At 39.0% G+C, this 26343-nt stretch overlaps 1 protein-coding gene across 1 annotated transcript in view; it reads left to right on the top strand.

Annotated features, from left to right (window-relative positions):
• ZNF423 (zinc finger protein 423) overlaps positions 1–26343 on the top strand; it is a 387723-nt gene that overhangs the window by 306695 nt on the left and 54685 nt on the right. The window contains exon 6 of the mRNA XM_089689472.1: positions 25828–25959. Coding sequence (XP_089545598.1) covers positions 25828–25959 — 132 coding nt within the window. The remainder of the gene's footprint in view (positions 1–25827; positions 25960–26343) is intronic.

Genomic DNA, 26343 nt, shown 5'->3' with positions numbered 1-26343 from the left:
GTACTAACTATTTTTGTCAATGTGTTAGATCAAGGTCATTCACTGGCTCCATATATTCTGCCTGTACTAGAATGATATATTCACTCCATTTCTTTTCCTCTCTCTCCCTCAGCTCTCCTTCCCTTGTACTCCTGAAGTGCAGATGGTCACATTTGCAGGTTAACTAGAACAGCTGGAGACACATTATTAGCTTCCTGCTGCTAACTCATATTTGCTTAGACTTTTCCCCCTCCAAGAAAAAAAAAATATGCAACATAATTCACAACTTGTAGGCTAGTGACAATGCTCATCAGCCCTCTCAGTCCAACCCAAATGTATTCATTTCTGTTGTTTACCTGCAAAGGAAGTCATAATTATCATCCTGTTCTGTTTAATGGTATAAATACATAAACTGTTATAGAAATTGCAGAGGCCAATGTCTCTAGGGAACCCTAGACAAATTTTTAATGTAGCACATTTGTCTGTGATGGCAGATTCTATGGTATATCATAATGTTGATAAATTTCACTGTAGGAACTGACATTTTATAGCATTAATCCTAGTGGTAAAAAAGTGATGGAATACTATCTTTATGCAGGAAGGAGCTGTAAGCGATGACAAGAGCAGAAATTAAAGGTGCAGTGAAATGCTTGCAAAGTAAAAGCTGTGCATCACCCTGTCATCTGTAATGTGCTTTCCTGTCTCCCTCCATTTTTGAGCAATCCTTATGTGTACATTCATCATGGTCTCATGTCTATTTTAAATAATGTAAACTAGGAAAAGTGTGGGTATAAGAGGGATTGGTGCACATAACAATATCTCTGGTACAAATAATTCAGACAATCATTATAAAGTCCAGTGTGAAGTTAACACCAATATTTAAACCACAAAATAATGGGACATTTTTCTGAGTGACATCTAAAGCAGCACTGCATTTTCTTCTTATATATAGATATTGTGTTATACATAGGTAGTTGTGTTTCCGGAGTGTCCTGTGGATAAGTACTTCATTATCGCAATTAAATAGTGTTTCCTTCAATTTGGACTTTACAGCGACATTTCCTGTGTCAGAGATTTCATTTACCACCCATCCCTCCTGTGCTAGACTGCACATTTTACATATACTTAACTTTCACTAAACGCTATTGGCAAGGAATGCTTACAATCAACTTTGCATGTAGTCCAGAAGGTGATATCAGCATTAGAATTGGGGGTATGGATCTGTATGAGGAGGCTTACAGAACATGCAAAGTGGGTGATGAAGAGGAAATTAATGGACAAGACAGCATGCATAATAGAGGACAGTTGGGAAAATCAGAGTTAGGGCAGCAGAGAGGCGAGCAGAGACAGAAGAGCAAACACAGAGGAGGAGAGAGAGCCTGGAGAGTGGGCTCAGAGAAGGAACGTGTCAGAGAGTAAACTAATAAGTGGGATGCAGGAGGAGAGTCGTGGCCACAAACCAGCCATGGAGCAAAGCAGAGAGTGGGAGCAGAGCAAGATAGTAAATACCAGAGCTTAAACAAAAAGAAAAGGAAAACCTGGAAGCATGTGCAAATGAGTAGAAAAGAGAAAAGAGTGGTGGCAGAGCAGCAGGAGTGCAGATGTGGATGTATAGGATAGTTGATTTTGCATTCTAGGACAAATACAGATTCTTAGATACAGTACAAATTTAGAAACTTCGGTTGTACATTGCAAATTACTAGCTGATCATAATGTAGATTTTGAATATTTTCAATTAATGTCAAGTGTTGAACACATTTTCAATTTTATACTTTGATTGTGTGCAGTCTCCCTATCAATCTGATAATGCTTACTAATACTTGCCAGCAGATGGTGCCACTTGGGGCAATGGGGTATGGATGTAAGGGTAGGCACTATGGCAGTTGTAGGAGGTTTATGCGTTTAGCTGCTGGCTGGATTTGTGGACAAACTTTTTACAGCAAAATGCCAGCAGGATGACAGCACTATATAAGTACCTGTAATAAATTACACAATTCTCTGATGTTTAGAGATATAGTCACCATCACATGACTGTCAGTCACCGCTGTCTGCTGTGGTCCCCCCCCATGCTCACTGGAGTGCTGGGCTGTGGAGGGGGAGGGAGAGGCTGAGCCAGATGCAGCTCCAGACTCTAGGGTGGATCCCGACTTTAAAGTCGGGATCTTTCCCCAGGCTGGACCAGCTGAGTGAAGTCAGCCAACAGTGGGCTTCAGCCCACTGCCAGCTGGAAATGGGTCAAGGAGTGCAGAACGAACTGCACTCCTGTGATCCACAGGAGAAGTACAGGCAAAAGAGCTTTTAAATGTTTTGTGTGATTCTATGGGCATTAATCACAGTTAATATCCTTTTACCTGATTTGGTAACTTGTGGAGCTTAGCTAGAAAGGGAAAATTGGCAGGGGCAGAACTTTACATATTAAAGAGGAATTTCATCCATGCCCTTAACAAAAAAAAAAAAAATAATCTCCAATTACCACTTCCCTTGATGCTGTTTTTATAGGAAAAACATATTCACAAATCCTGTGATCCATGTGTTGTCCTCTTTTTCCCTGCTGTTCTTCTGTTACACATATGATCCTGTCCTGCCATCAGTGTTGTCTTCATCATTGGCAGTCAGCTGTCTCTTCCAGGTTTTTGAAGCTGCAGCTGATGATGGGGCTCCAGGTCCTTCCTTCTCTATTATTATTATTATTATACAGGATTTATATAGCGCCAACAGTTTTCTCAGCGCTTTACAATATAACGGGAGACAATACAGCAAGAATACAGTTCAATACAAAAGGGAAAGGAGGGCCCTGCTCCTTGGAACTTACAATCTAGGAGATTAGTGCTGTCTTTAAACCTGCAGCCTCCTGGGATATGAGACGCTGGTATTCTAGGAGGCTGCAAGAAAAGGCTTTGTCATTCTCTCCTAGGTGAAAATAAGGGTGGGGAGAGCGACCACAAGGGGAAAAAAAAGTATGTGAAAAAAAGATTACAATTTAGAATATGGTGTGTTTTTTGATTGTGGAGAAGGGAGGGTTAGGCTGATGCAAGATTAATTTTAGTTCAAAAGGTATCTTGAATGAATGAATTGACATTAAGTGCCATACGGACAATTCTACCTCTTGACTCTTCAATCAGGTCTGCCATTGGAAGAGTCATTCCATCTTCCAATGCCACCAAATATACCCTTCTTGTGTCACAAAATTATGGCTTGGCAGAAAACCCTGTTCCAGAAATTGTTGTAATCATGAAAGCCAGTCATTCATGTTGTCCCTTTATTTTATATACCGGTATGTGTATATATATATACAGTTGTGGCCAAAATTATTCAACCCCCAATGCTGTAAAGGGGTTTAGGGACTATAGTGTACATTTGGAATTGTATTCAGAATCAAATCCTACAAGGACGTTGTAACTACCCAAATGCAACTAAAATGACATCAATTGTTTATGTAATACAGTAGTAAATGGTTCTTATGTGGTTTCTTCATTGCCACAATTATTCAACCCCTTAAAGACTACCACTCTGAAGAACAGAGGTTCATACAGGTGCTTTCCATCAGGTATTGAAAACACCTGTGGATGTCACCGAGCAGCAATCAAGCATAATAAGCACCAATTAGGCAGCTTTAAAATGACTGTGATACTCAGCTCCTTCTAGACATTTACTGGTGTGGTTACAAACATGGTGAAGGCAAGAGAATGGTCCAGGAAGACAAGAGAAGAGGTGATTTCTCTTCACAGGAAGGGCAATGGCTATAAGAAGATTGCAAAGATGTTAAACATACCAAGAGACACCTTAGGAAGCATCATTCGCAAATTCAAGGCAAAGGGCACTGTTGAAACGCTACCTGGTCGTGGCAGAAAGAAGATGCTGACTTCGACTGCTGTGCGCTACCTGAAGCGTAGAGTGGAGAGAAGTCCCCGTGTGACTGCTGAGGAACTGAGAAAAGATTTGTCAGATGTGGGTACAGAAGTTTCAGCCCAGACAATAAGACGCACACTGCGTAATGAAGGCCTCCGTGCCAGAACTCCCAGGCGTACCCCCTTGCTGTCTCCAAAGAATAAGAAGAGTCGACTGCAGTATGCCAAAAGCCATGTGGACAAACCACAAAAGTTGTGGGATAGTGTTCTGTGGACTGATGAAACAAAATTAGAACTGTTTGGGCCCATGGATCAACGCTATGTTTGGAGGAGGAAGAACAAGGCCTATGATGAAAAGAACACCTTGCCTACTGTGAAGCATGGTGGAGGGTCAATCATGCTTTGGGGCTGTTTTGCTTCTGCAGGTACAGGGAAGCTTCAGCGTGTGCAAGGTACCATGAATTCTCTTCAGTACCAGGAGATATTGGATGGAAACGTGATGCAGTCCGTCACACACCTGAGGCTTGGGAGACGTTGGACCTTTCAACAGGACAATGATCCCAAGCATACCTCCAAGTCCACTAGAGCATGGTTGCAGAGGAAAGGCTGGAACATTTTGGAGTGGCCATCGCAGTCACCAGACTTAAATCCGATTGAGAACCTCTGGTGGGACTTAAAGAAAGCAGTTGCAGTGCGCAAGCCTAAGAATGTGACTGAACTGGAGGCCTTTGCCCATGAAGAATGGGCGAAGATACCCGTAGATCGCTGCAAGACACTTGTGTCAAGCTATGCTTCACGTTTAAAAGCTGTTATAACTGTAAAAGGATGCTGTACTAAGTACTAAGATTGAATGTCACTTGGGGGTTGAATAAAACTGATAATGCTGTGAGCACAGAAAAGACATTTGTGGTTATTTCATTATAACTGTTATGTTATATTTGTCTGACCTACAAGTGCCTCTTTAATGTAAATGTAAGCAAGATGACTGAATGATCAAAAGCAATGTCAAACTGGCCAAAACACTCAATTTCAGTGGGGGTTGAATAATTTTGGCCACAACTGTATATATACAGTCATGGCCGAAATTGTTGGCACCCTTGATATTTTTCCTGAAAATCAAGTATTTCACACAAAAAAGGTATTGCATTAACACATGTTTTGCTATACACATGTTTATTCCCTTTGTATGTATTGGAACAAATATAAAACAGAGGCAGAAAAGCAAATATGACATAATGTCACACAAAACCCCAAAAATGGGCTGGACAAAAGTATTGGCACCCTTAACTTAATATTTGGTTGCACACCCTTTGGAAAACATAACTGAAATCAGTCGCTTCCTATAACCATCAATAAGCTTCTGACACCTCTCACCCGGAATTTTGGACCACTCTTCCTTTGCAAACAGCTCCAGGTCTCTCTTATTGGAAGGACACCTTTTCCCAACAGCAATTTTAAGATCTCTCCACAGGTGTTCAATGGGATTTAGATCTGGGCTCATTGCTGGCCACTTCAGAACTCTCCAGCGCTTCTTTGCCATCCATTTCTGAGTGCTTTTTGACGTATGTTTGGGGTCATTGTCCTGCTGGAAGACCCAGGATCTTGGACGCAAACCCAGCTTTCTGACACTGGGCCCTACAGTGCGACCCAAAATCCTTTGGTAATCCTCAGATTTCATGATGCCTTGCACACAGTCAAGGCACCCAGTGCCAGAGGCAGCAAAACAACCCCAAAACATCATTGAACCTCCACCATATTTTACCGTAGGTACTGTGTTTTGTTCTTTGTAGGCCTCATTCCGTTTTCGGTAAACAGTAGAATGATGTGCTTTACCGAAAAGCTCTATCTTGGTCTCATCTGTCCACAAGACGTTTTCCCAGAAGGCTTTTGGCTTACTCAAGTACATTTTGGCAAACTGTAGTCTTGCTTTTTTATGTCTCTGTGTCAGCAGTGGGGTCCTCCTGGGTCTCCTGCCATAGCGTTTCATTTCATTTAAATGTCGACGGATAGTTCGCGCTGACACTGATGCTCCCTGAGCCTGCAGGACAGCTTGAATGTCTTTGGAACATGTTTGGGGCTGCTTATCCACCATCCGGACTATTCTGCGTTGCAATCTTTCATCAATTTTCCTCATCCGTCCACGACCAGGGAGATTAGCTACAGTGCCATGGGTTGCAAACTTCTTGATAATGTTGCGCACTGTGGACAAAGGCAAATCTAGTTCTCTGGAGATGGACTTGTAACCTTGAGATTGTTGATATTTTGCCACAATTTTGGTTCTCAGGTCCTCAGACAGTTCTCGTCTCCTCTTTCTGTTGTCCATGCTTAGTGTGGCACAGACAGACACACAATGCAAAGGTTAAGTGAACGTCTCTCCTTTTTATCTGCTTTCAGGTGTGATTTCTATATTGCCCACACCTGTTACTTGCCCCAGGTGAGTTTACAGGAGCATCACATGCTTGTAACATTCTTATTTATCCGCAGTTGTGAAAGGGTGCCAATACTTTTGTCCAGCCCATTTTTGGAGGTTTGTGTGACATTATGTCGAATTTGCTTTCTTTCCTCCCTTTTTTTGTTTTGTCCCAATACACACAAAGGGAATAAACATGTGTATAGCAAAACATGTGTTAATGCAATACGTTTCGTGAGAAATACATGATTTCCTGGAGAAATATCAAGGGTGCCAACAATTTCGGCCATGACTGTATATATATATATATATATATATTTGATAAGATGTTTCACCATGTGTTCCTATATTGCTCATAACATTTTTTCTGTTTCTCTGCACAAAAAAACCCACACGCTTAGCATTTGTGGACATGGTTAATGGTTCTCCCATTGTACTTTTGCCATAATTGACCGACTAAATTCATATGTTGCTTCTATAACTATGCCTTGGTTTATACCTATAGAGGCAATTATATAATACACTACAATTGATGCTGTTTAGCATGAATGATGTTGGGGCTTCGCACCTAATTTCGCAATATCAGGCCCCTGGTTAACCTTCATTTAGCCTGATTTATATCTGTTGAGTAAATATTCAAAGTCAAAGCAATGCTTTTTTTATCAAGCTGTTCAAAGGGCATTTTATTTTCTCCTGTCCATCTGAAACAGAACATAATTCCAAAAGCTTCATCATTATGCAAATTAGATCAGTTGGATCTGCTCCCACAGATGCCTCACTAGGCCGTGTAACGACAGGAGGCTTCTTCAAGTTGGATTGAGTTTAGGAATAGGATGGCCTTTCTGCCCTTGCAGTCACCAATGCACATTTTAATATAAAAGTCAAAATGGAATCCTTGATGTCAACAAACTAAACACTGTAATTCCCCTCTGGAATACATTTAAAGAGATACAAGATTTTGTTTAATTTAACCAATACAAGCTTTTTTTAATGTCTTTTTTTTTTAAATCTTGGCCTTTAATGTCTCGTCACTTAGTATATACCAGCTAAGGGAGTGATTTCTACTTAACAAGCTTATAAAATACTTGAGTAATTTAGATTGCAAACATCCCCTTATGTACTGTATACTTGAATGTTAAATTAACATCACCAGTTACAATAGGATATACTGACACTTTCTTTTGTAGTTTTTCTTGTCAGTCTTTTATTGTTTGCATCACACTTGTTTTATTAACACATTGGAAGACTTCCATAAAAGTTATTTCACCCTAGCCAAGGAATTTAAAGATTATTGAATTTGTATACACACAAAACTTTTCCTTGAAAAAGAAATTTGCAATATGTGAAAATCTTGCAGAATCAATACTCTTGGAAGTATACTCTTGGAAGTATTGGGCATTATTGTGTAGTAATCAATGGAGCCCCTTTTTTTTATTTATTACAGGTACTTATATAGCGCCATCAATAAACGCAGCGCTTTACATGTATATTGTACATTCACATCAGTCCCTAACCCTCTACTCAGCAACTGCTGTCATATTGTTACTACATGACAACAGGTCAATACTGGTCCTAATATAGATATGTGAAGTCACTTTTTTCTCTTGAGTCCACCAACGTTTTATCCAGTGTTGAGCTCTTATGAAGGGGGAATGGTGTTGCCCCCGAAACACGTTAGCTGTTTTTATATGACTTTTTTTTACCAACAGTCTTGGGTTCTCTGTCATCTGGTTTGCTGTGATGCTCTTTTCTGTACTCCCATAGTTTGAACAATTGTTGGGTGCCCTTTGTAGGAAGCCTTGGTTTGTGGGAGATGCCTCATGAGAGCTAATGATCTTGTTTGAAGTTTTTCTTCATCTGACTACACAAAAACATTCCCAGTGTCTCTTTGCATATGTTGTTCTGGAGTACTTTGTTGCACCATGAGGGTTTTTGGAAGTACTCCAAGTACAGATTGCCTGACTTCCTTTAGTTTGAGTGACAGGTTCTCTTTAATATAAAGGTGGTACAGTGGGGAACACAATTTTCAACACCTGGATAAATCCTTGTCATTTAATTGCAAAACAAACATACTGCCAATTGTTACTTTTTATATCTGCTTTGGACTAAAAGACTAGACATTTACATAAATATATGGGTATCTTTTATGCATATTGTGAATGTTATAACAAATATACATAATGTATCTTTTCTTTTTTTTTTGCAATCACAGATTTTGTATTGGATAAGCCACATTTAAAGTATAACTAAGGGCAGGGGCGGACTGATCATTTGGAAACTTGGGCACTGCCTGAGGGCCCGGGGTCAGTAGGGGGCCCCATGAGATGCCCCAGTACCTTTTTCATAGGCTTTTTTGAGTTTGGGCAAGGACACAGGGGCCCCATGATCCCCTATTGCCCAGGGGCCCCATGAGTTCTTAGTCCGCCCCTGACTAAGAGCAAAACTTTTTTTTTTTTTTTTTTTTTTTTTAGTTTTGGATAGACTGGAGAGGGATAAGAACGTTTGTCAGTGTTTATGCAGTCTGTCCCCATTAGGGAGATTCACCCCCTCTATTTGTCCTGTTTACCATTATGATTGACAGTAAAGGTAAAAGAAATCTCAAATTTTGTGTTGTTACCAGAAAAGTAATAGAGGGGAAATCTTCCAATGGGGATACTTGTTGTGGTGACCTGGGGGTCCCCAAGGAAGTCCCTTAATTTGCAGAGATTTCCTCTCACCTCCAGTTTTGGCTATGGGACAGGAAGTGAAGGGAAATCTCTGAAATGGAACACAGATGACGAAACAAAAATCTGACAGGGGTTTTAACCCTCTCTTACATAGTTACATAGTTGCAGTTACATAGTTGGTAAGGTTGAATAAAGACACCAGTCCATCCAGTTCAACCTGTGTGGGTGTGTATTCATGTCAATATCATTGCCTGAATCCCTGTATACTGTGCTCGTCAAGATACCCATCCAGGAGTATTTTAAAACTATCAATGCTTCCTGCTGACACCACCGATTGTGTGAGTGCTACATCCTTACCACTCTGACAGTGGAAAACCCCCTATGCAGTTTAAGATTAAACTGATTCTCCTCCAATTTCATTGAGTGGCTTTGTGTCTTCTTACACTCTCTGAGACTGAATAATTTATTCCCTATGTTAGGATCACCATTGAGGTATTTGCATATTGCTATCACATCCCCTCTCAAGCATCTATTCTCCATGGAGAATACGTTTGATGTTTGTAGTCATTCCTTGTAACTGAAGTCCTCCAGTCCCCGTATTAACCTAATTGCCCTTCCCTGGACTCTCTCCAGTTCCCACACATCCTTCTTGAGGACTGTTGGCCAGAACTGGACAGCATACTCCAGATATGGCTGAACCAGAGTTTTGTAAAGTGGTGGGATTATTGTTTAATCTATGGAGTAAATTCCTTTTTAAATGGATGTTAATATTTTGATAGTTTTGCTTGCTGCAGCTTGGCATTGCATGCCAATGCTGAGCCTGTCATCTACTAGAACCCCCAGATCTTTTTCCATCCTGGATTCCCCCAGAGGTTCTTCCTTTAGTGATTAACTTGTGCCCATATTTGTAGCCCCAAAGTGCATTACTTTACATTTTTCAACATAAGACCTCATTTGCCATGTAGTTCCCCACCCCGATATGTTATTGAGGTCTTCTTGTAAAGTTTCTATATCCTGCTGTGAAGTTATTGCCCTACTTAACTTTCATCAGCAAACACTGAGATTGAGCTATTTATACCAACCTCTATATCATTTTTGAAGAAATTAAACAATATTGGTCCCAGGACAGAGCGCTGTGATACCCCACTTACCACTTCAGACCAGTCTGAATACTCGCTATTTATCTCCACCTGTTGGATGGGTCCTTGTAACCAGTTTTGTATCCACGAACAAAACCCTCTGGTCCAAGCCTACAGATCTCTTACGCTATCCAAAATGAAAAAGTTTTGCATATAGTTCTACTTTAAGCATGTAGCTTGCTACATTTAGACTGTTCTATAGTTTAGATAAATCTGTATTTACTGCAGTCTTCAGCTAGCCACATTTCTTAAAGTGTAACTACACTGTATCTGAGCACCACAAACCAAAAACGCTGTTTAACTCGTTTTAGATGTTCGAAATAAACTCATCCACCCATCCATGTCTACATGCATTATTTTGCTGAGAAGTCACTTAGAATAAGACTCTCTAGTAATTCTGGCCGTGGCCACCTTGAGTAAGGGCAAATGATTCTAGCAATACCTGGGATCCGTCTGCTCCTAGCTCAGGCATGCAGACAGGAAGTTGTGCTCCTGAAGACTCCTATATATGACATAATATGCTTAGGGATGGAGATCAGGAGGTAACTAAAGGACTTTAAAAAACAGTTAAACAAATACATTTGATATACTTTCCTATCCATTTACTAATTCTAATTCTAGCAGCACAAGGATTCAAAATAGTCAATGTTGAAGTTCCACTTTATCTACTTCCCTACCACGCTGTAGCTGAATGATGGCTACAGCGCTGTCATCCATTTCTGGGAGGGCATCATATGACGTCCTCCCAGAATGCTCCTGATGCTGTCTGTGATCTCTATGTCCTTTTGGACACAGCTGATCCCATGACATGGTAAAAGGCCAATCACAGCGGCATTTTACCATATGATCAGCTGTGCCCAATCACCATGTTATTGCTGGTTGTCGACAGTATTTTTCTCACGCTGTGAGAGCACGAGGAAAGTACTGCAGATAGCCAACAACTGTCAAAGGAGACATATGCACTGATAGTCAGGGCACTGATTATCAGTGCAGCCCCAAAAGTGCCAAGCAGTGCTGGCCATCAGTGCCCAGCAGTACTTCCCATCAGTTTCCAACAGTGCTGCCCAGCAGTGCTGTCAATCTGTGCCCATCAGTGCTTCCTATCAGTGCCATCAGTCAGTGTTACCAGTCAGTGCCCTTCAGTACTACCTAGTGCCTATCAGTGCTGCCTATCTGTGCCCATTATTGCTGCCTATCAGTGCTGCATATCAGTGCCTCCTCATCAGTGCCTCCTCATCAGTGCCCACCAGTGCAGTCTATCAGTGCCCATCAGTGCTACCTGTCAGTTCCGCCTCATCAGTGCCCATCAGTTCTGCATATCAGTGGAGCCTAATCAATGCACATCAGTGAAGGATGTTTGCAAAATTGTATAATAAAAACAAAGAAAACCTTATATTTAAATTTTTTTTCATTTATAGTGCAAAAAATAAAAACCCAGTGGTGATTAAATACCACCAAAAAAGCTTTATTTGTGTCAAAAAAAATTCAAAAAATGTCATATGGGTAAAGTGTTGCATGACTGTGCAATTGTCATTCAAAGTGCGACAGCGCTGAAAGCTGAAATTGGTCTGTGCAGAAAGAGGGTAAAAAGTGCCCAGCAGGCAAGTGGTTAGGTAGAATGAATAGTGAGTTTTTTTTTCTTTCATGTTCAAAAAAGATTTTTAAAATGTTTATTTAACTTGTATGTAATATTGCATATAAAAATGTAATGATTAACTTTTTTCATGACTCAGAGGAGGGGCACATATTCGCTTCCTCCTCTGCTTTGGAGACTGTACCATAGATATCTTTGGTAAGCAGAGTACAGAGCTAGAACTAAATAAACGTAATTGAATACATTCATACTGTACATCTGTATTAGTGTATGAACTCTGTAAAGGATTGAATTGTTTGTGGTGTGTAATATTTTTAAAGAAAGCTGTGTGGTGCCAATGAGGTCTCACAGCTGAGATTACACTGAGAATAAATCCAGCAAGGGGGTTGAGGGTGGTGGGGGTGGAATATTAAATCAATAAGTGTAACTGCACTAAAAGTGCACTTGCACGAAGAAATCTTCAGGGATAACTAAAGGGGTATGCAGTTCAATAAAGAAAGAGATGCTAATTAAATTGTCAAAAATAAAACCTTCAAGAGTGATATGAACAATGAAGTAAAGGGAACCTTCAAAGGACCCTGTTCTTCCTATAGGACACTTTTCTACACAATTCATTTTTGGAGAAAGCGCGAGTCTGTGTTTTGTTGTCTTGACATAAAAATATTGTACAAGTTAAAGTATCAATTCAGCAGTAAGGAAGTCTGGCTGTGAAAGTGAAATTGCCTCAATACACACTTCAGTGACATGGCTATAACACTGTAATGCACCGCTAATAAAGTGTAGGGGAAACTGTTATGGCTTTGCATCAATAACGTTGTACATTTTTTATCTGGTATATTGTATTAGTATTTACTTAAAATCTTTATTTTAGAAATAAACAATTAATACAGGATGTAATCATAATACAAGATTGTCACTAGATGTGGTGGCTGCATTTTCATTTTAGGCTTTCCCCTCTGTTGTTTCTTGGTGCTTTGGCCAGTAACACACCTCCTGTATTAGCGTGCCACTCTAGATGATGGCACATTTGGACAGCAGCATTATCAGTCTGGGAGGAAGGGAGTGTTAGAAGTATTAGCAGATTTATATACACAAACAAATTGATGCCACACTCCAGCTAATATTTTAAAAGCAGTTACAGCAACATGTTTTTCTTTTTGGGATAAAGGCTTTAAACCAGCTGATCACTGTAAACAACCCTGTCAGTGTTAAATGGTTTGTCTCATCCCTGTAAATCTTCAAGTGAGCTTGTTCTTTTGAAAAACAACAGACATAGAATATAATAATTTATCAATATAATGCTTGCTTTTAGGTTTAATACTGCTTCTGACCTGGTAAACATTTGAAAAGAAGCCCACTTCTTCCCCTGCTGGCTGAAAATAAAACTTATTTACTATAAGCAACACAAAAAAAGCCCCATTCCAACATTATTAAATACAAAATTTATTTTTTGCCATTTAACCACTTGCCCTCCAGAGGATTTACTCCCCTTCCTGACCAGGCGTTTTTTTTTACTGTACAGCACTGCTTATTTTAACTGACAATTGCGCGGCCATGCAATGCTGCACTCAAATGAAATTTATGTCCTTTTTTCCCCACAAATAGAGCTTTCTTTCGGTGGTATTTGATCGCCTCTGCATTTTTAATATCGTGCGTAATAAAAAAAAGACCACCGATTCTGAGAAAAAAACTATGTTTTTGACTTTTTGCTATTAAACATGTCCAATAAAAAAAAAAAAAAAATCAAATTTTGTCATATGATCAGGCCAAAATGTATTCTGCTACATGTCTTTGCTAAAAAAAAATCCCAATACATGTAAATTAATTGGTTGACGTGAAAGTTATAGCATTTACAAATAGCGGTGTGTATATATACTGGAATTTTTTTGTTTTTTATACTAGTAATGGTGGCAATCAGCGACTTATAGCAGGACTGCAGCTGGCATTCTGACACTGGGGGGGAACTGACTGGTGTCACTGACATCCCCAGTGACACCAGTACAGTGATCAGTGCTAGTAAAAAGCACTGACACTGTACTAATGACTCTGGACAGGAAGGGGTTAGCATGTGGGGCGATCAAAGGGTTAACTGTGTGCTGTTTCACTGTGTGCTGTGTGTGTGCTTTCCATTGTAAGCACACTGCTTTGTATGGCTCTGCTATGCATCCCATTCTTTCTAATTGTGCCTGTTCACACTTTTAGGCTCAGTCGCCCTACGCTGTAGTATGAGATCTTTTTTTTTTGTAAGTGTATTCAGGCATTTTTGGTCCCCTACACTTCAATGGATGTTCTTGTAAATGCATTATATGTGCTTTTGCACACCTGAGGAACTCCTCTCCTCCTGTTGAACTGTGCTCTCCTACCCTTGCCCATCCCAGTAAAAAAAAAAAGACTCAAAAATCTTAATATATACACAAAAATGACTGTAAGGCCCCTTTCACACAGGCAGATTTATCAAACCTGTCCACTTTTCAGGTGTACCCAATTGGACCATCTATTGCCCTCTATGGAACAGCAGATGTAAACAGACATGTGTCTGTTTACACCCACCTGCATACGATCCACAAAAAACAGATAGATGGGGCTCCGTTCCCTGTCCGTATCGCGGATCAGATTGCAAGACAGTCGGATGTAAAGGGACAGGCGGCCCATTTATATCTGACCGCCTGTAGAGGAGAGCGGGCTGCGTCCATTCTGCATAAGTGAAGGGGACACAGCATGTCCTGCCTGCTCAGCGTGAATCAGCGGACAGATCCCCCATTGGGCAGGCGGATCAGCTGTCGGAGTCCGCCTGTGTGAAAAGGACCTGATATGTCTATAAAAAACTCCTGTAAAACATGCTTTAGAATCACCAGGAATACTCTCTGCTTAGGAGTGAATGCATTTTATAGTGAGTGTTGTTTCCTGAATCAGAAAAAGAATCCGTACGATCCACATATTTACAGATTTGACATTTTCCACATCCCCTTAGTACGTGATTTTAACCATGTTGTGCAGGGTTATAGTCAGCAGTGGCTGAACCCACAGCTGCCTGAGTAAAGTAGCACTGCTGAACAGTGACTGAATATGATAGGATTTTCACCCGGCTCAGTTGATTTTTAAATTGAATTTTGTTAGGCCAGGTGGTGCTGACAGAGCCATCCATGGTTTACATTTTAGCTGATTGGCTTGCTTAAGTTTTTACACTCAGGTTATAACAGGTTCACTTTAACACAGTCACTGCTGTAAAATCAGGTGGCTGAAAAAGTGTCAGTAATTTCTTGCACTACTGTGTATGATTAGAATATTCACTGACCAGTTGCTTACAGCCCATTCTCTCCCCAGGGGAGTCCAAAGCTCACATCCTGCATTTTTCCCATTTTTATTTTTTGGCATTTCATATATGATTCACTCTCTGAGCATGAAACTGTTTTATCAAGGGACACTCTGTAGCAACGTATATATTTAGCCTCAAATGTAGGAGAGAGCACACTTTGCTTATGTACAGTTCCAGCATCTATTGTTTTGTCCTTGAATGGCCATGCATGATTTGTACTGGTGTCGTCCTCATTCTGTGCACCTGGGTCCCTTAGGGAGATGAACGGATTGCTATTTTTGTGGCTAATGGTGGCTTTAAAAAGGGCATCACTGTCGACTTGCGTAACTGGCACAACAAAACGAGTGCTTGTCACAGAGGATCAGTGAGATCCTGCCACCTACTGTTTCAAAACTCAAAAGGAGGCTCTGATCCTGTCAAATCCAGCCAAACCTCCAGAAAATATCTCCACTAGCAAGTCTCCAGATGCACAGAGCAAGAGATGCTGACAATTATCTGTTGTCAGACCAAACGTGGTGCAGAAAAAAACAGGCAGGGAGGAGGATGTCATTGATAGTGTGCTGAATCACAAAAACAAACTCAACAGGATTTCATAAAAATGGCTCAAAAGTTTTCATGCACACTAAATTGAACCATGTACATTTGACTAGTTCCCTAAACGAAACTGATGAAATTTAAAAACAAATGTTTATTATATCAAATTCTTTTTTTCAAAGATATTTAGGCTGCATAAAGTTTTCGTTTTTTCCCTCATCTACCAGTATGAATATTTTAACAGATTTAATTCACTTCAATCAATAAATGCTGGACTATTTGGAGATTCCTTTTTATCTCATATCTCAGAGGGCATTGAATGCAAATTCCAATAACGCATGTGTGGTCCAATCTGATGTATGTGCATGCAGAGGGACTGATCAGACTCTGCAGAATGCTTACTTTGTATATAATTGGTCTCCAGGTTACCAAAAAGCAGGCAGGAGCTCATCATCAACTGTATCAGTAACTGATGAGATCTTTTTCAAGACGATGACATGTGGCACTTGTGTCTTGGATTGTATAATAAGCCTCGTATTTCTGCAACACTGCAGGGAGAGTAGGTCTCTTGAAACATCATTGAGCCCGGGTTCACATATATGCGGTTCGGTACATCGCATGCGATTCGCACATGAACCAAACCGCATTCCTGTGCAAATCACATGCGAATTGTGTGCGGTGCAATTGGAGCCATACATTTTGTATGGCTCTAATCGCACTGCACCAAAAGGTGCAGGACCCTTTTTTGGGTCCGCACTAGAATCAGATTGCATGGGTATTCACACCTATGCGATCCGATTCTGCACATCACAACGCATTTTGCAGACCGATTTCGGGGTGTTGTTAACTTAACTGGTACACCCGCAGTGGTTCGCATGAACGGGATGCGATTCTGATTCGGTGCAGAATTTGCACAGAAAACGCTGCAAATTCCGCACCGCATCAGTGTGAACCCAGGTTGAAGGAGCATTCTGGTACCATAGTCAAACTGACAGTTTTTTTTTTCTCTGTGAACTTCAGGGCAGTACTAAGGTCTAGACTTATTATCCTCTAGCTTTTGGAATCATAGTTCACTTATTAGTAAGTCATGCAAGCTTAGGAAATACGAAAATGTGATTGAGGCCTTCAAGGAAAACTCCATGTTCATGAAATAATATTGTGGCTAAACAAGCCATTTTGCAATATAGTATTATTAGATATAATTTCAAGCTGCAGCCAAATTTCTTTTTGTATATGTATTCTACATTCTTAAATTTATTGCATTGAAAGTCTTTGATAATATTGCGTTAACTAATGATAACTAATTATGTTGTTATATTAAAGATAGAACCTTCAACCTAGCTACCATTTTTAAATATCGGAACAAGTGAACAAGAATGATTTACCTTAACAACCACAGACAGAAGCAGGTGTCATACATTTATACATTTCCTAAAATTTTTGGAAGGGACATATATTCTTTTTCTTAACAAAATTGGGGTTTCTCTTAAGGCATATTCATAAAACTGTGTATGTATATATGTGTGTGTGTGTGTATGTGTGTGTGTATATAAATATATATATATATATACACAGGTATATACTGTGTGTGTGTGTGTGTATATATATATATATATATATATATATATATATATATATATATATAAAAATATCTATCTATCTATCTTAGATTGTAAACTCTAACGAGCTGGACCCCCTGAATCCTCCTGTATTAATTTGTATTGTAATTGTACTCTCTGTCCTTTTGTTGTAAAGCGCTGCGTAAACTGTTGGCGCTATATAAATCCTGTATGATAATATAAATAAATATATATATATATATATATACACACACGCACGCACGCACACACACACATACATACATACATACACATCCCAGGTTGGTTGAAATTCTGAACAAGGCTTGGTTTAAGATTACAAATGTCAGTGGTTATTAGCCTTTTTCCTAGCACTGAACATGTATATTAAATCAGGGTGCTTAGCAAGGTGTCAGAGCACACATTTGACAGGTTTATCTACTTATTTATATCACACCAAACTAGCAAAATGTTTATGAAATTATTATTACCCAAATATATATGGTTTACCAACATGCATGCAGCACAAATTTAGGTAAGATCCTTTCTATACTGTGATCGCAATCTCTAACTTTTTTTCTTGATATTTACCTGCACATATTAGATATATTTTCTTGGCACTAGCCACCATTTCTACAGGTTAATTTGGACAAATTGTCAGAAGCGTTCATTTTAACACTTTAGTTTGAACTTTGTTTTCTTTATTCCCAGAGTGCTAAATTTACTATGACAGATGCCAGCTTTCTCCCAGGATATATAGGTGGTATTAGCCTTGCTCTGTCCCACACTCACCCTATAACTCCCTCCTCTTAACTTTAATATGTGACCAGATTATTTTTCTGTGGAAGTATAGCTTTGGCCCCAAGTGGCCCAGGAATAAAAAAAAAAAAAAAAAAAAGGAGAGAAGGGTCAGTTACGAGGTTGAGTTCTTTCAGTGTTTCCATAGCAACTGACCTAATGCAAACCCTGGAGAGTTTTGGAATGCTCCCTGGGTGATAAACTTACTGTCCGTACCATCAATCCCAAGCCTTTGAGAACCCCAGTGTGCTTCATTGTCAGAGAGCTGTTTTGATAAGCATCTTTGTCCCCTCTATGTCAGGGTAGGACTCGGATACCTCATTTGTGCTTTCGGAGCCCCTAGGAGCTGGATGATAGTCCCGTTTTTACCTGACACACATCGGAACACAACCTCTCGGGAAATAAATAAAGGGAGCTCAGACTTTTCCTCATGGATTAATTAGAAAGTAGGTAGGAGCAGAAATATAGGGCAGCAAAAGGATTTGGCGATACAGAAATAAACAGGGAAAGCAAGGATTTTCCAAGCACAAACACTGCAAAGAGAACAAAAAGAAGAAATAGATTTTTAGTGCCATGTTGTATTTGTCTGTGTGCTCACTGGAGATAGACTATCATAATACCAGATACATGATCTGTAAGAAAGCTGGTTTATTTAAAAGCAATAAGTCTTATGTCATTTCTGATACCAGTGTGCTGTTTGGTTTGATGTAGTATGCTGATAGTCTGTAGATGTGCAGGGAGGAGGTACTCCTAATATGTATAAAGTAGATTAGCAGTGCCTGCCCCATGCTTGTAATCAACTATTTTGGTACAAAAACTTGTAGAATGAAAAGTGTGTATGTGTGTGTGTGGGGGGGGGGGGGTGCCCATAGTAATTTTGTTGAATGCTTGCTTAGGTTTCTAATTTCCGCTAGAACACAGACAAGTAGAATCTGCTCATCTGCTGTGGTCTTTAAAAACTTTATCTTCCATTTCCTTGTGTTTTTTTTTTTGTCTGTATACTGTAATTTTGGACCAATATTGATGTTTACAAAGTCATTAGTAGCATGATTTTACATAAAATTTTTATTTAGATTGCCATAATTGTTGAATGTGGTATTGTGCCTTCTTTACTTGACACTTTACAAAAATTTGAAATTCTTTTTGGAATTGTTCATTTGTTTAACTATAGCTGTTCTTTTTTAACACAATAGTCAATATATTTTGCATTTACATCAAATTACTGTAAGATACATTTGTAGGTACTTGAAAGATGGCTAAGAAAAGATGCTAAAACTTGCTGTGGGGAAGAGCTACTGAAATAACTATAAACAATTATTTAAAGTAAATGTCACTAGAAAGAAGCTAAATCTAATATAAAATGACAAGACCAAAAGGTGCAAGCACACATCTCTGCTGTCTGCAAAATTGCATTTGTGCATGCAAGAAACCCCTGAACCTGAACACACTTTGTATTCTAGTCATAAAAGGATGATCACATTTCAGTAGCTCAATCTGAGAATTGATAGACCAAAGGCAACATTTTTTTCACTAGGCATATATTCATTATCCATCCAGCATTTAATGAACTATTAAGTGGATCCCCCAATCAGCATGATGCAGGGGGCAACTTTATAACACTGCAAGAACTTTATTTCCTTATTGTAGCAGAACCTCAGAAGGCGCAAGGAGATCCTGTTGAATACTTCCTTATGCGCCCTGTCATTCACTAAATATTAGAATCTTCATTGGGTCTGCATTTCTCCCTGTTGTGAGGTTAACAAGTCAGGAGTAGTGCCTACATGGGAATGAAATTTGGACTTCCCATAAATAGCACCAGGAGTTACTTCTAGTAAGGTAATTTGTGAGGGATCACAAGTGACTATATCAGTCCACCCAGGCTAACATCCACTTATACAGACAGTCCTGATCCAGTGTGAATATGTTCATCATTATTCCTTGGGTTCAGTTCAGTGTCGGAGTTCTGCCCACAATACAATGCGGACATCTCACCAACCAGCAAAGAGAGGACTTTATTACATTGGGCAGTACTGGGAAGAAAATGAAAGAGTGTCCATGAGGAGACTGTAGAGTGCTCCCAGGTCAAAATCTCCTTAAGCTCACAGTAATGGTTCTGCAGACAACAAAAGTATCCTACTAGTAAGAATAGACATCACAGCACAATTTGATTTTCGGTACAGAGACTCTCAATGGGTGAACTGTAACACAGTAAACATGCAGCAACATTAAGGATCCAACTGGAAGGCAAAACAGGAGTCTGTAGCTTTTTTTTCTTTTCACATGGAGAATGCATTACCAGCTTTTAAAGGCACCCATTGGCTGCTTGTCTAGGTTAGGCAGAATTTTCCAAAACCTAATCATATCAACATATCTTAATTTAAACTTTATTTCACTTTTAATCATTAAGACAAACTTTGGTTTATGCCTTGTAAAAAAAAAAAAAAAAGAAGTCATTCACTGGTAAGAGCAAAATTCTTGATATGTTAAGTGCAACTTCCCCTGCAAAGAGAATAGTCCATTTGCCTTTAGTTATCAACACCTGGATCTCTAGTTTTGCATGTGTAGGAAAATGTTAACCCCAAGTATTTCTATATGGTACAATCACTAGGAGCTGATTCTCACATATGTGTGGTGCGAATTGAAGCTCAGGTTTCACAGCTAACTGATACAGTAGTTGTTCAGTGGTTCATGTCACATTTACATCAGGTTCAGGACAGGATCAACTCAGGATCTTATCCTGTTCACACATATGCGGTTTAGAAACTGTTCCCATAGAAGTCAATAGCCTGTAATCTGCACCTGAACCTGAAGGCACTGCTCAGAAATCGTACATGACTCTTTTTCAAACTACACTGAATCAACACTAGCAGTGCACCTGACATATGTGAACAGGCACCATAAGAACAAATGTTTTTTTCACATGTCATGCAGATTGGATGCAGTTCAAACTGCGTCCAATCCGCATATATGTGAACCGGCACTGAGTGGTTTATCTTCAACTCTTCATATTAGAATTTCTCTATAGAGCAGTCTGTCCATTTTTTTTTTTGCATAACCGTGGGAAAGTGGGTTCTGGATAGGTTTGTAGATCAAGTTGCAGACTAAGAAAATGTCAGTTGAGTTAACAAGATAGGCCAGATTTGTAGAATCCTACTCACGCAGATGTGCTTTGGCCTTATGTTTCATATTTGCTTTAATGTAATGATCCAATATTCCCATATGTTATGAATACATAAGAGCCATGTTACAAATGAGGGTATGTGCTGTTGTTTTTCCCTTGAAGTACTGCAGACTGTGAAATACAACATCTCGAACCATGGTAAAGTGTGACACTTGTGTACTAGCCTAATAATTTGATCAATGTTAGTGCAATATTATATTGTTCTACTGCATATCTTAATTAAAATGCAGCACATTAGCAATATATTGTGGCTGATTTACGAAAAGGAATAGAGCATGATCACTTTGCAAAGAGAAATTTCACTTTACAGGGGAACTTTCACTTTGCTTACCGAATAAGGTGAAATCCAATCAAGCAAGCTAAATTTCTGTTATTTAAATGATCCGTGTTAAGTGACTGGTATTTTTGCAAAGTGATTTTGTTTCACATTCACTAGGCTAATTGCAGAGAGAGCATGCTCTATCTACTCCTTTAGTAAATTGGCCACATTGTATTATCACATCAGAGTTGCCATTTTGCATTGTAGGACTCAAAAGTAACATGGCATTATGCTGCAAATAGATATACGGATAAAAAAGAACAAAATAGATTGCAAGTGGGATTTTGTTGTGCAAGTCTAATGACAGCAGCTTACTAGTGACAGTCCTGAGCATGCTTGCTCGTTTCTACAATCCCGGCTATTAGTGGGCTGTACACTGGCACAATTAGAATAGCAATTGATGCATCAGCTAAATACTTATTATTAATTACACTGCATGCCCATCAGGAGGTTGCTGTAATTGACACAGCCCGTAAAATTGTAAGAAATGCTGAATACATCTGTGCTTTGTGACAGATTTCCATGGATCAAAAAATACAAAGGAAGCATTTTTATTAGTTTTCCCTCCTTGTCTTATATTTGTTTTCAGCTTGACGTGTGCAGACAGAGGTCTATTTTATAGTATTATATTATGCCACTTGGTATGCAGTATATTACCATTGTGGACAATATATTTTATTGAGCTACAGAACAGCCAGTATGTAAATCTATTCAATGCAGTAGCACATGCCAGCAGAATGCATTTGAAAAATGAGTATTGTGTAGACAGTGCAGCAAGGTCAATGCTTCACTAACAGGCACTAAATTATGTGACTCAAAAAAATTATACAAATTCCTGCCTTTGACATCTCAAGACACCGCCCAGGTTTCACCTTCAGAATTCACATAATTGGCTCTGATTCGTATCTCTGCCCCCTCCCTTCTAGACCTTTATGGAAATAAGTAGTTGTCTGTCAAGGATCAAATGCTTTTGCAGACAAAAGTAGGTAGTGAGAACATTACAGGATACTATCATCTCCCCATGATACTTGTGCACAAAGCTCTCTCTGTGCCTCTTTTGGCCTGACATAGTTTCAGCCTGACAGAATCCAGCAGGCCTGCTTGTTTTAAACAAGAGCACATCCTATTATTTTTTTGCGTAGTGAAGTGGAAAATGAATGCTTATTACTCTGCTATCCATTTTTTTCTTCTTCTAAAGATAATCGTATCGGCATCAGTCAGTGCTAATGGATGACATTTAATTTTCTTTTTGGCTTTACATTGAAGGGTTAACTGAAGTCAGGAGAATAACTGCATTTAGTATTAAATTTGCAGAAATAAACAAAATTGTGCTATGTGTCTGTGTACAAATCAAGATTTTTTGATCGTGAAGAAAAGTTAAAAATACACATTTCGCTTTTTATTGGCACAGCACGTGGCATCTAGAACATATTTGACATAAGTAAAAAAAAATTTAAAATGTTTTTATTGCTTTCCTTTATGTCAATTTCCTAAGTAAAATCCATAAGTGTCAGTTATATACTGTAGATATAATTTATATACTTTAAATTCACATAGGAAGGGTTCTGCCATGTTATATAACTTCTTATACTGTTTTGTGTTTTCCTGAACAGCTTTATGCACACATCATTTTAAATATTTTATGCAGTGGTATTTTCAGTATTACAACCTTCCCAGTATCTATCTTACTTTGTACAGTGCCACAGAAGATGATGATGCTTTATAATTCTTTAATAAAAGAGAAAAATAATGCATTTGCATAATGTAATACATTTTTGGCTGATTTGTACTTTTATTACTGGCAACCATGATATACACGTAAAGTAAAAGCTCAGATGTCTCTAAAAACATGGACTGAACCATTGAAACATGAATAATCAGCTTATAAAAATAGCCTTTCTACTGTGTTGAAAAACCCCTATATATGCATTTGTGTTCCTGTACCTAAATATAGTTATAAGTAAGTGCAGTTGGCAGCCGGTGATCAGTGCTGAAAGTTTTTTTTTTAAATATGATTCATATTCATCATAAAGCAAATATGTAGACATCCATAATAAACTCTGGTGCCTTCCTTGTTCCTAGAAGCAGTCATCACATTATCTCTGACACTGCCTTGTCACCGAAAGATAAAAAGGGATGTGTTAGGATGTCATAGGCACCTATGTGTTCATAAATAATTCAGGAGGCCTTCTTTGTGAAATGTGTGTCCAATGTGTGTCCATTCTTTTTTTTTTTTTTTTTACACAAAGCTCTCTGAGACGAGATATCTCTTATTTAGAAGCAGATTTTCTAAATTAGTGTTCTGTCCTCTAAGAATTCAGTTTAAGAAGATGGCATATTTATTGCACATTTATTCATTTTGAGTATTTTTTTGTGAAGAAAAAAAAGAACATACATGGAAAAACTATGTTTTCAAAATTCCGCAAGTCGTTTGAAAGTTAGATATTACCATAATTTCAGTGCACTGTCTGTATGTAAAATATATGTATATAATATAGAAACCCCCCAAAATGTAACACCATCAACTGCATACAGATTGGCCAGTGGCACAATGGTTCCATCGTATAGCTTGTGAGCTTCTTTTTTTCAGTACCATGCTACAGTGTATTGTCATATTTATTTAATAAAGTGTCAAAACAGGTTGTACAAAAACACTTAATAATGGCAATACCACATTCCCTTATCCTTCTCACATCCCATATCACCAATTATTCCCAAAATGTTCAATATAGAGTATTCATTCTTTCCTTTAGTAGAAACTGGTTAGCCTCAGGACGGTATGCAAGTATTTAAAGTAAATAGGAAGCAAATTGAACAACCTTTGCACCCCTGTACCCCATTTCCTTGAGAATGCACAACAGTCATTTTTGTTAGGCCTGCTAATGTGATTTTTTTTTCCCTCAGTCTGCCCAAGGGTGCATAGCAGCCAATTTTTATAATCTATAAGAAAGTTGTTCGCTTTAGTTATCCTCAAGGGTGCATAGCAACCATGTATTTTGGGCCTGCTAATGGGTCCTTTACCACCTCCTCCTCAAGGGATCAGAGAAACCACTTACCTTTTCATTATTTGATACTTTTCTTCATCCTCCTCCCCTAATACCTCTGTTAATCATGCAACATCTTAACCAACTAGCTGTGAGAAGCTGCTGAACTTTCTTTGTGGATGCTATCCACACAGCTGGTCCACAGACCTCAACAACACTGTTGTGGGTTCAAAAAAATTGCTCACATGCCCAATATCTTCATGCCAGCTTTGGCTTACACCCTGTTTATGCCTTTTTGGGGCACAGTGACAGGCATTTGGCTACCTTTATTTTTGACAGAATGCCATATGCCCATTGTCAATGCTTTGTACAGAAATCCATTCCTGCTCTCCAACTGCATGTGAAATGCCAGGTGGCAGAGGAGGAATACTTGCAGGAGGGTTGGTGTGCTGGCAGTAAAGATGAGGTTGGAAGGTTGGAGTGTTAGTGGTGAAGTAGAGGAGTGTTGGGGTACTGGCAGTAAAAAAGAGGTTTGAGGTGCTAGCAGAATGGAGGAGAGGGAAATGTGGCCTGGTTTCAGGGTGTCTTTTAACTCTTTCTGATCCAAGAGTAAAATCATGCAGGAATGCACTTCCGTAATCCAAGAGGGAGCACAAAGTGCAGGCAAAGCAAGGAAGCACGGTGCCGCATTTCCTGATAGTGGCTGGATCCACCACACTGGAAGCAAAGCTGTAGACGGAAAACCAATTGTCATAAGCTTGCCACCCTCCCACAAGGTGGCTTTGGTTCCACATTTGTTACTAAAATAAAAAGCTGCTATTAATTTGCAACATGTTTACTGTAATGTGGCACTTTACAGCATTGAGTATAGCACGTTTTTGGCAGAACTGTATAATATAGCAGCAACTACCTCTTCCTGCAAATACTTATAATTTTTTCCCTGTCTACTCCAGGCCTCCAAAACACACCATGTATATGACTGCCTGTAATTATACCACTGTTTAGTAGTATACCAGTAACTGTCTCATAGCAAACATTCTGTGGTCTCTCCCTATCCACTCCCTGTCTCCTCACACAAGCTGCTGGGAGCCATGATTTTTATAGGGAGGAGGCTGGGAGCTCATCCCCAATTTTTAGCCACCAACATTTTTTTTATCAATTCTTGTTTTACTTGCAAATGCATACATTTCAACAAGGAGTTAAATATATTGTGTAACCTGAAATTAAATGTTCTCATGTAGCCCTAGCCCAAACTATATACAAGATATTTGGTATCTGTCAGATAATGGCAAAGCCAAATCTTTAGATAGATATTTTTCCCCTTAATGTTTGATAAAGTTTATTTATAATGATATACTGTGCTTGGTACTGATTTTCAAAAAAGTGAATAGTGTTGAATGTTTGTGCTTTGGAGCAGAATGCTGCATTTCAGATACTAATCTACTGTGTCGCTAACAAGTGTGTATCATTTGAACCTTGCAGAGGAAGGAATCAATCACGAGTGCAAGCTGTGCAACCAGATGTTTGACTCTCCGGCAAAGCTCCTGTGTCACCTGATTGAACACAGCTTTGAAGGAATGGGAGGAACATTCAAATGCCCTGTTTGTTTTACAGGTAAGTCCACATTTTTATTGTGTTGGGCTTGATTCATAATAAAATGGTTGATGACCTGACTTTATTGGTAAATGGAACTATATTCTCAGAATCATTTAATTAGAAACATGAATTGCTAACGAATTAACGAATAATGAGCAGGCTAATGCATCAGTTTCTTTTCCAAGTGTTACATTTTCAAGCTTATTATCACCAGCACTATATAGGACTATATAGTGTTACTGCGTCAAACAATATCCCTGTTAAAACTTTTAACCCTGAAGTTGGCTACATCTGTGACAAGACCCACTTTCACTGTTTTGACTAAATCATAATTAAATTTAATGTCCTGTTCTACATGGGTGTGATTGGCAAAATGCACATTTATATCATTTTTATGATATG

Source organism: Staurois parvus, unplaced genomic scaffold (assembly GCF_062004578.1).
Source record: "Staurois parvus isolate SC_StPar_1 unplaced genomic scaffold, SC_StPar_1.0 ptg000476l, whole genome shotgun sequence".
NCBI classification, from domain to species: Eukaryota; Metazoa; Chordata; class Amphibia; order Anura; family Ranidae; genus Staurois; species Staurois parvus.
This window is presented reverse-complemented; position numbering and strand designations above follow the sequence as displayed.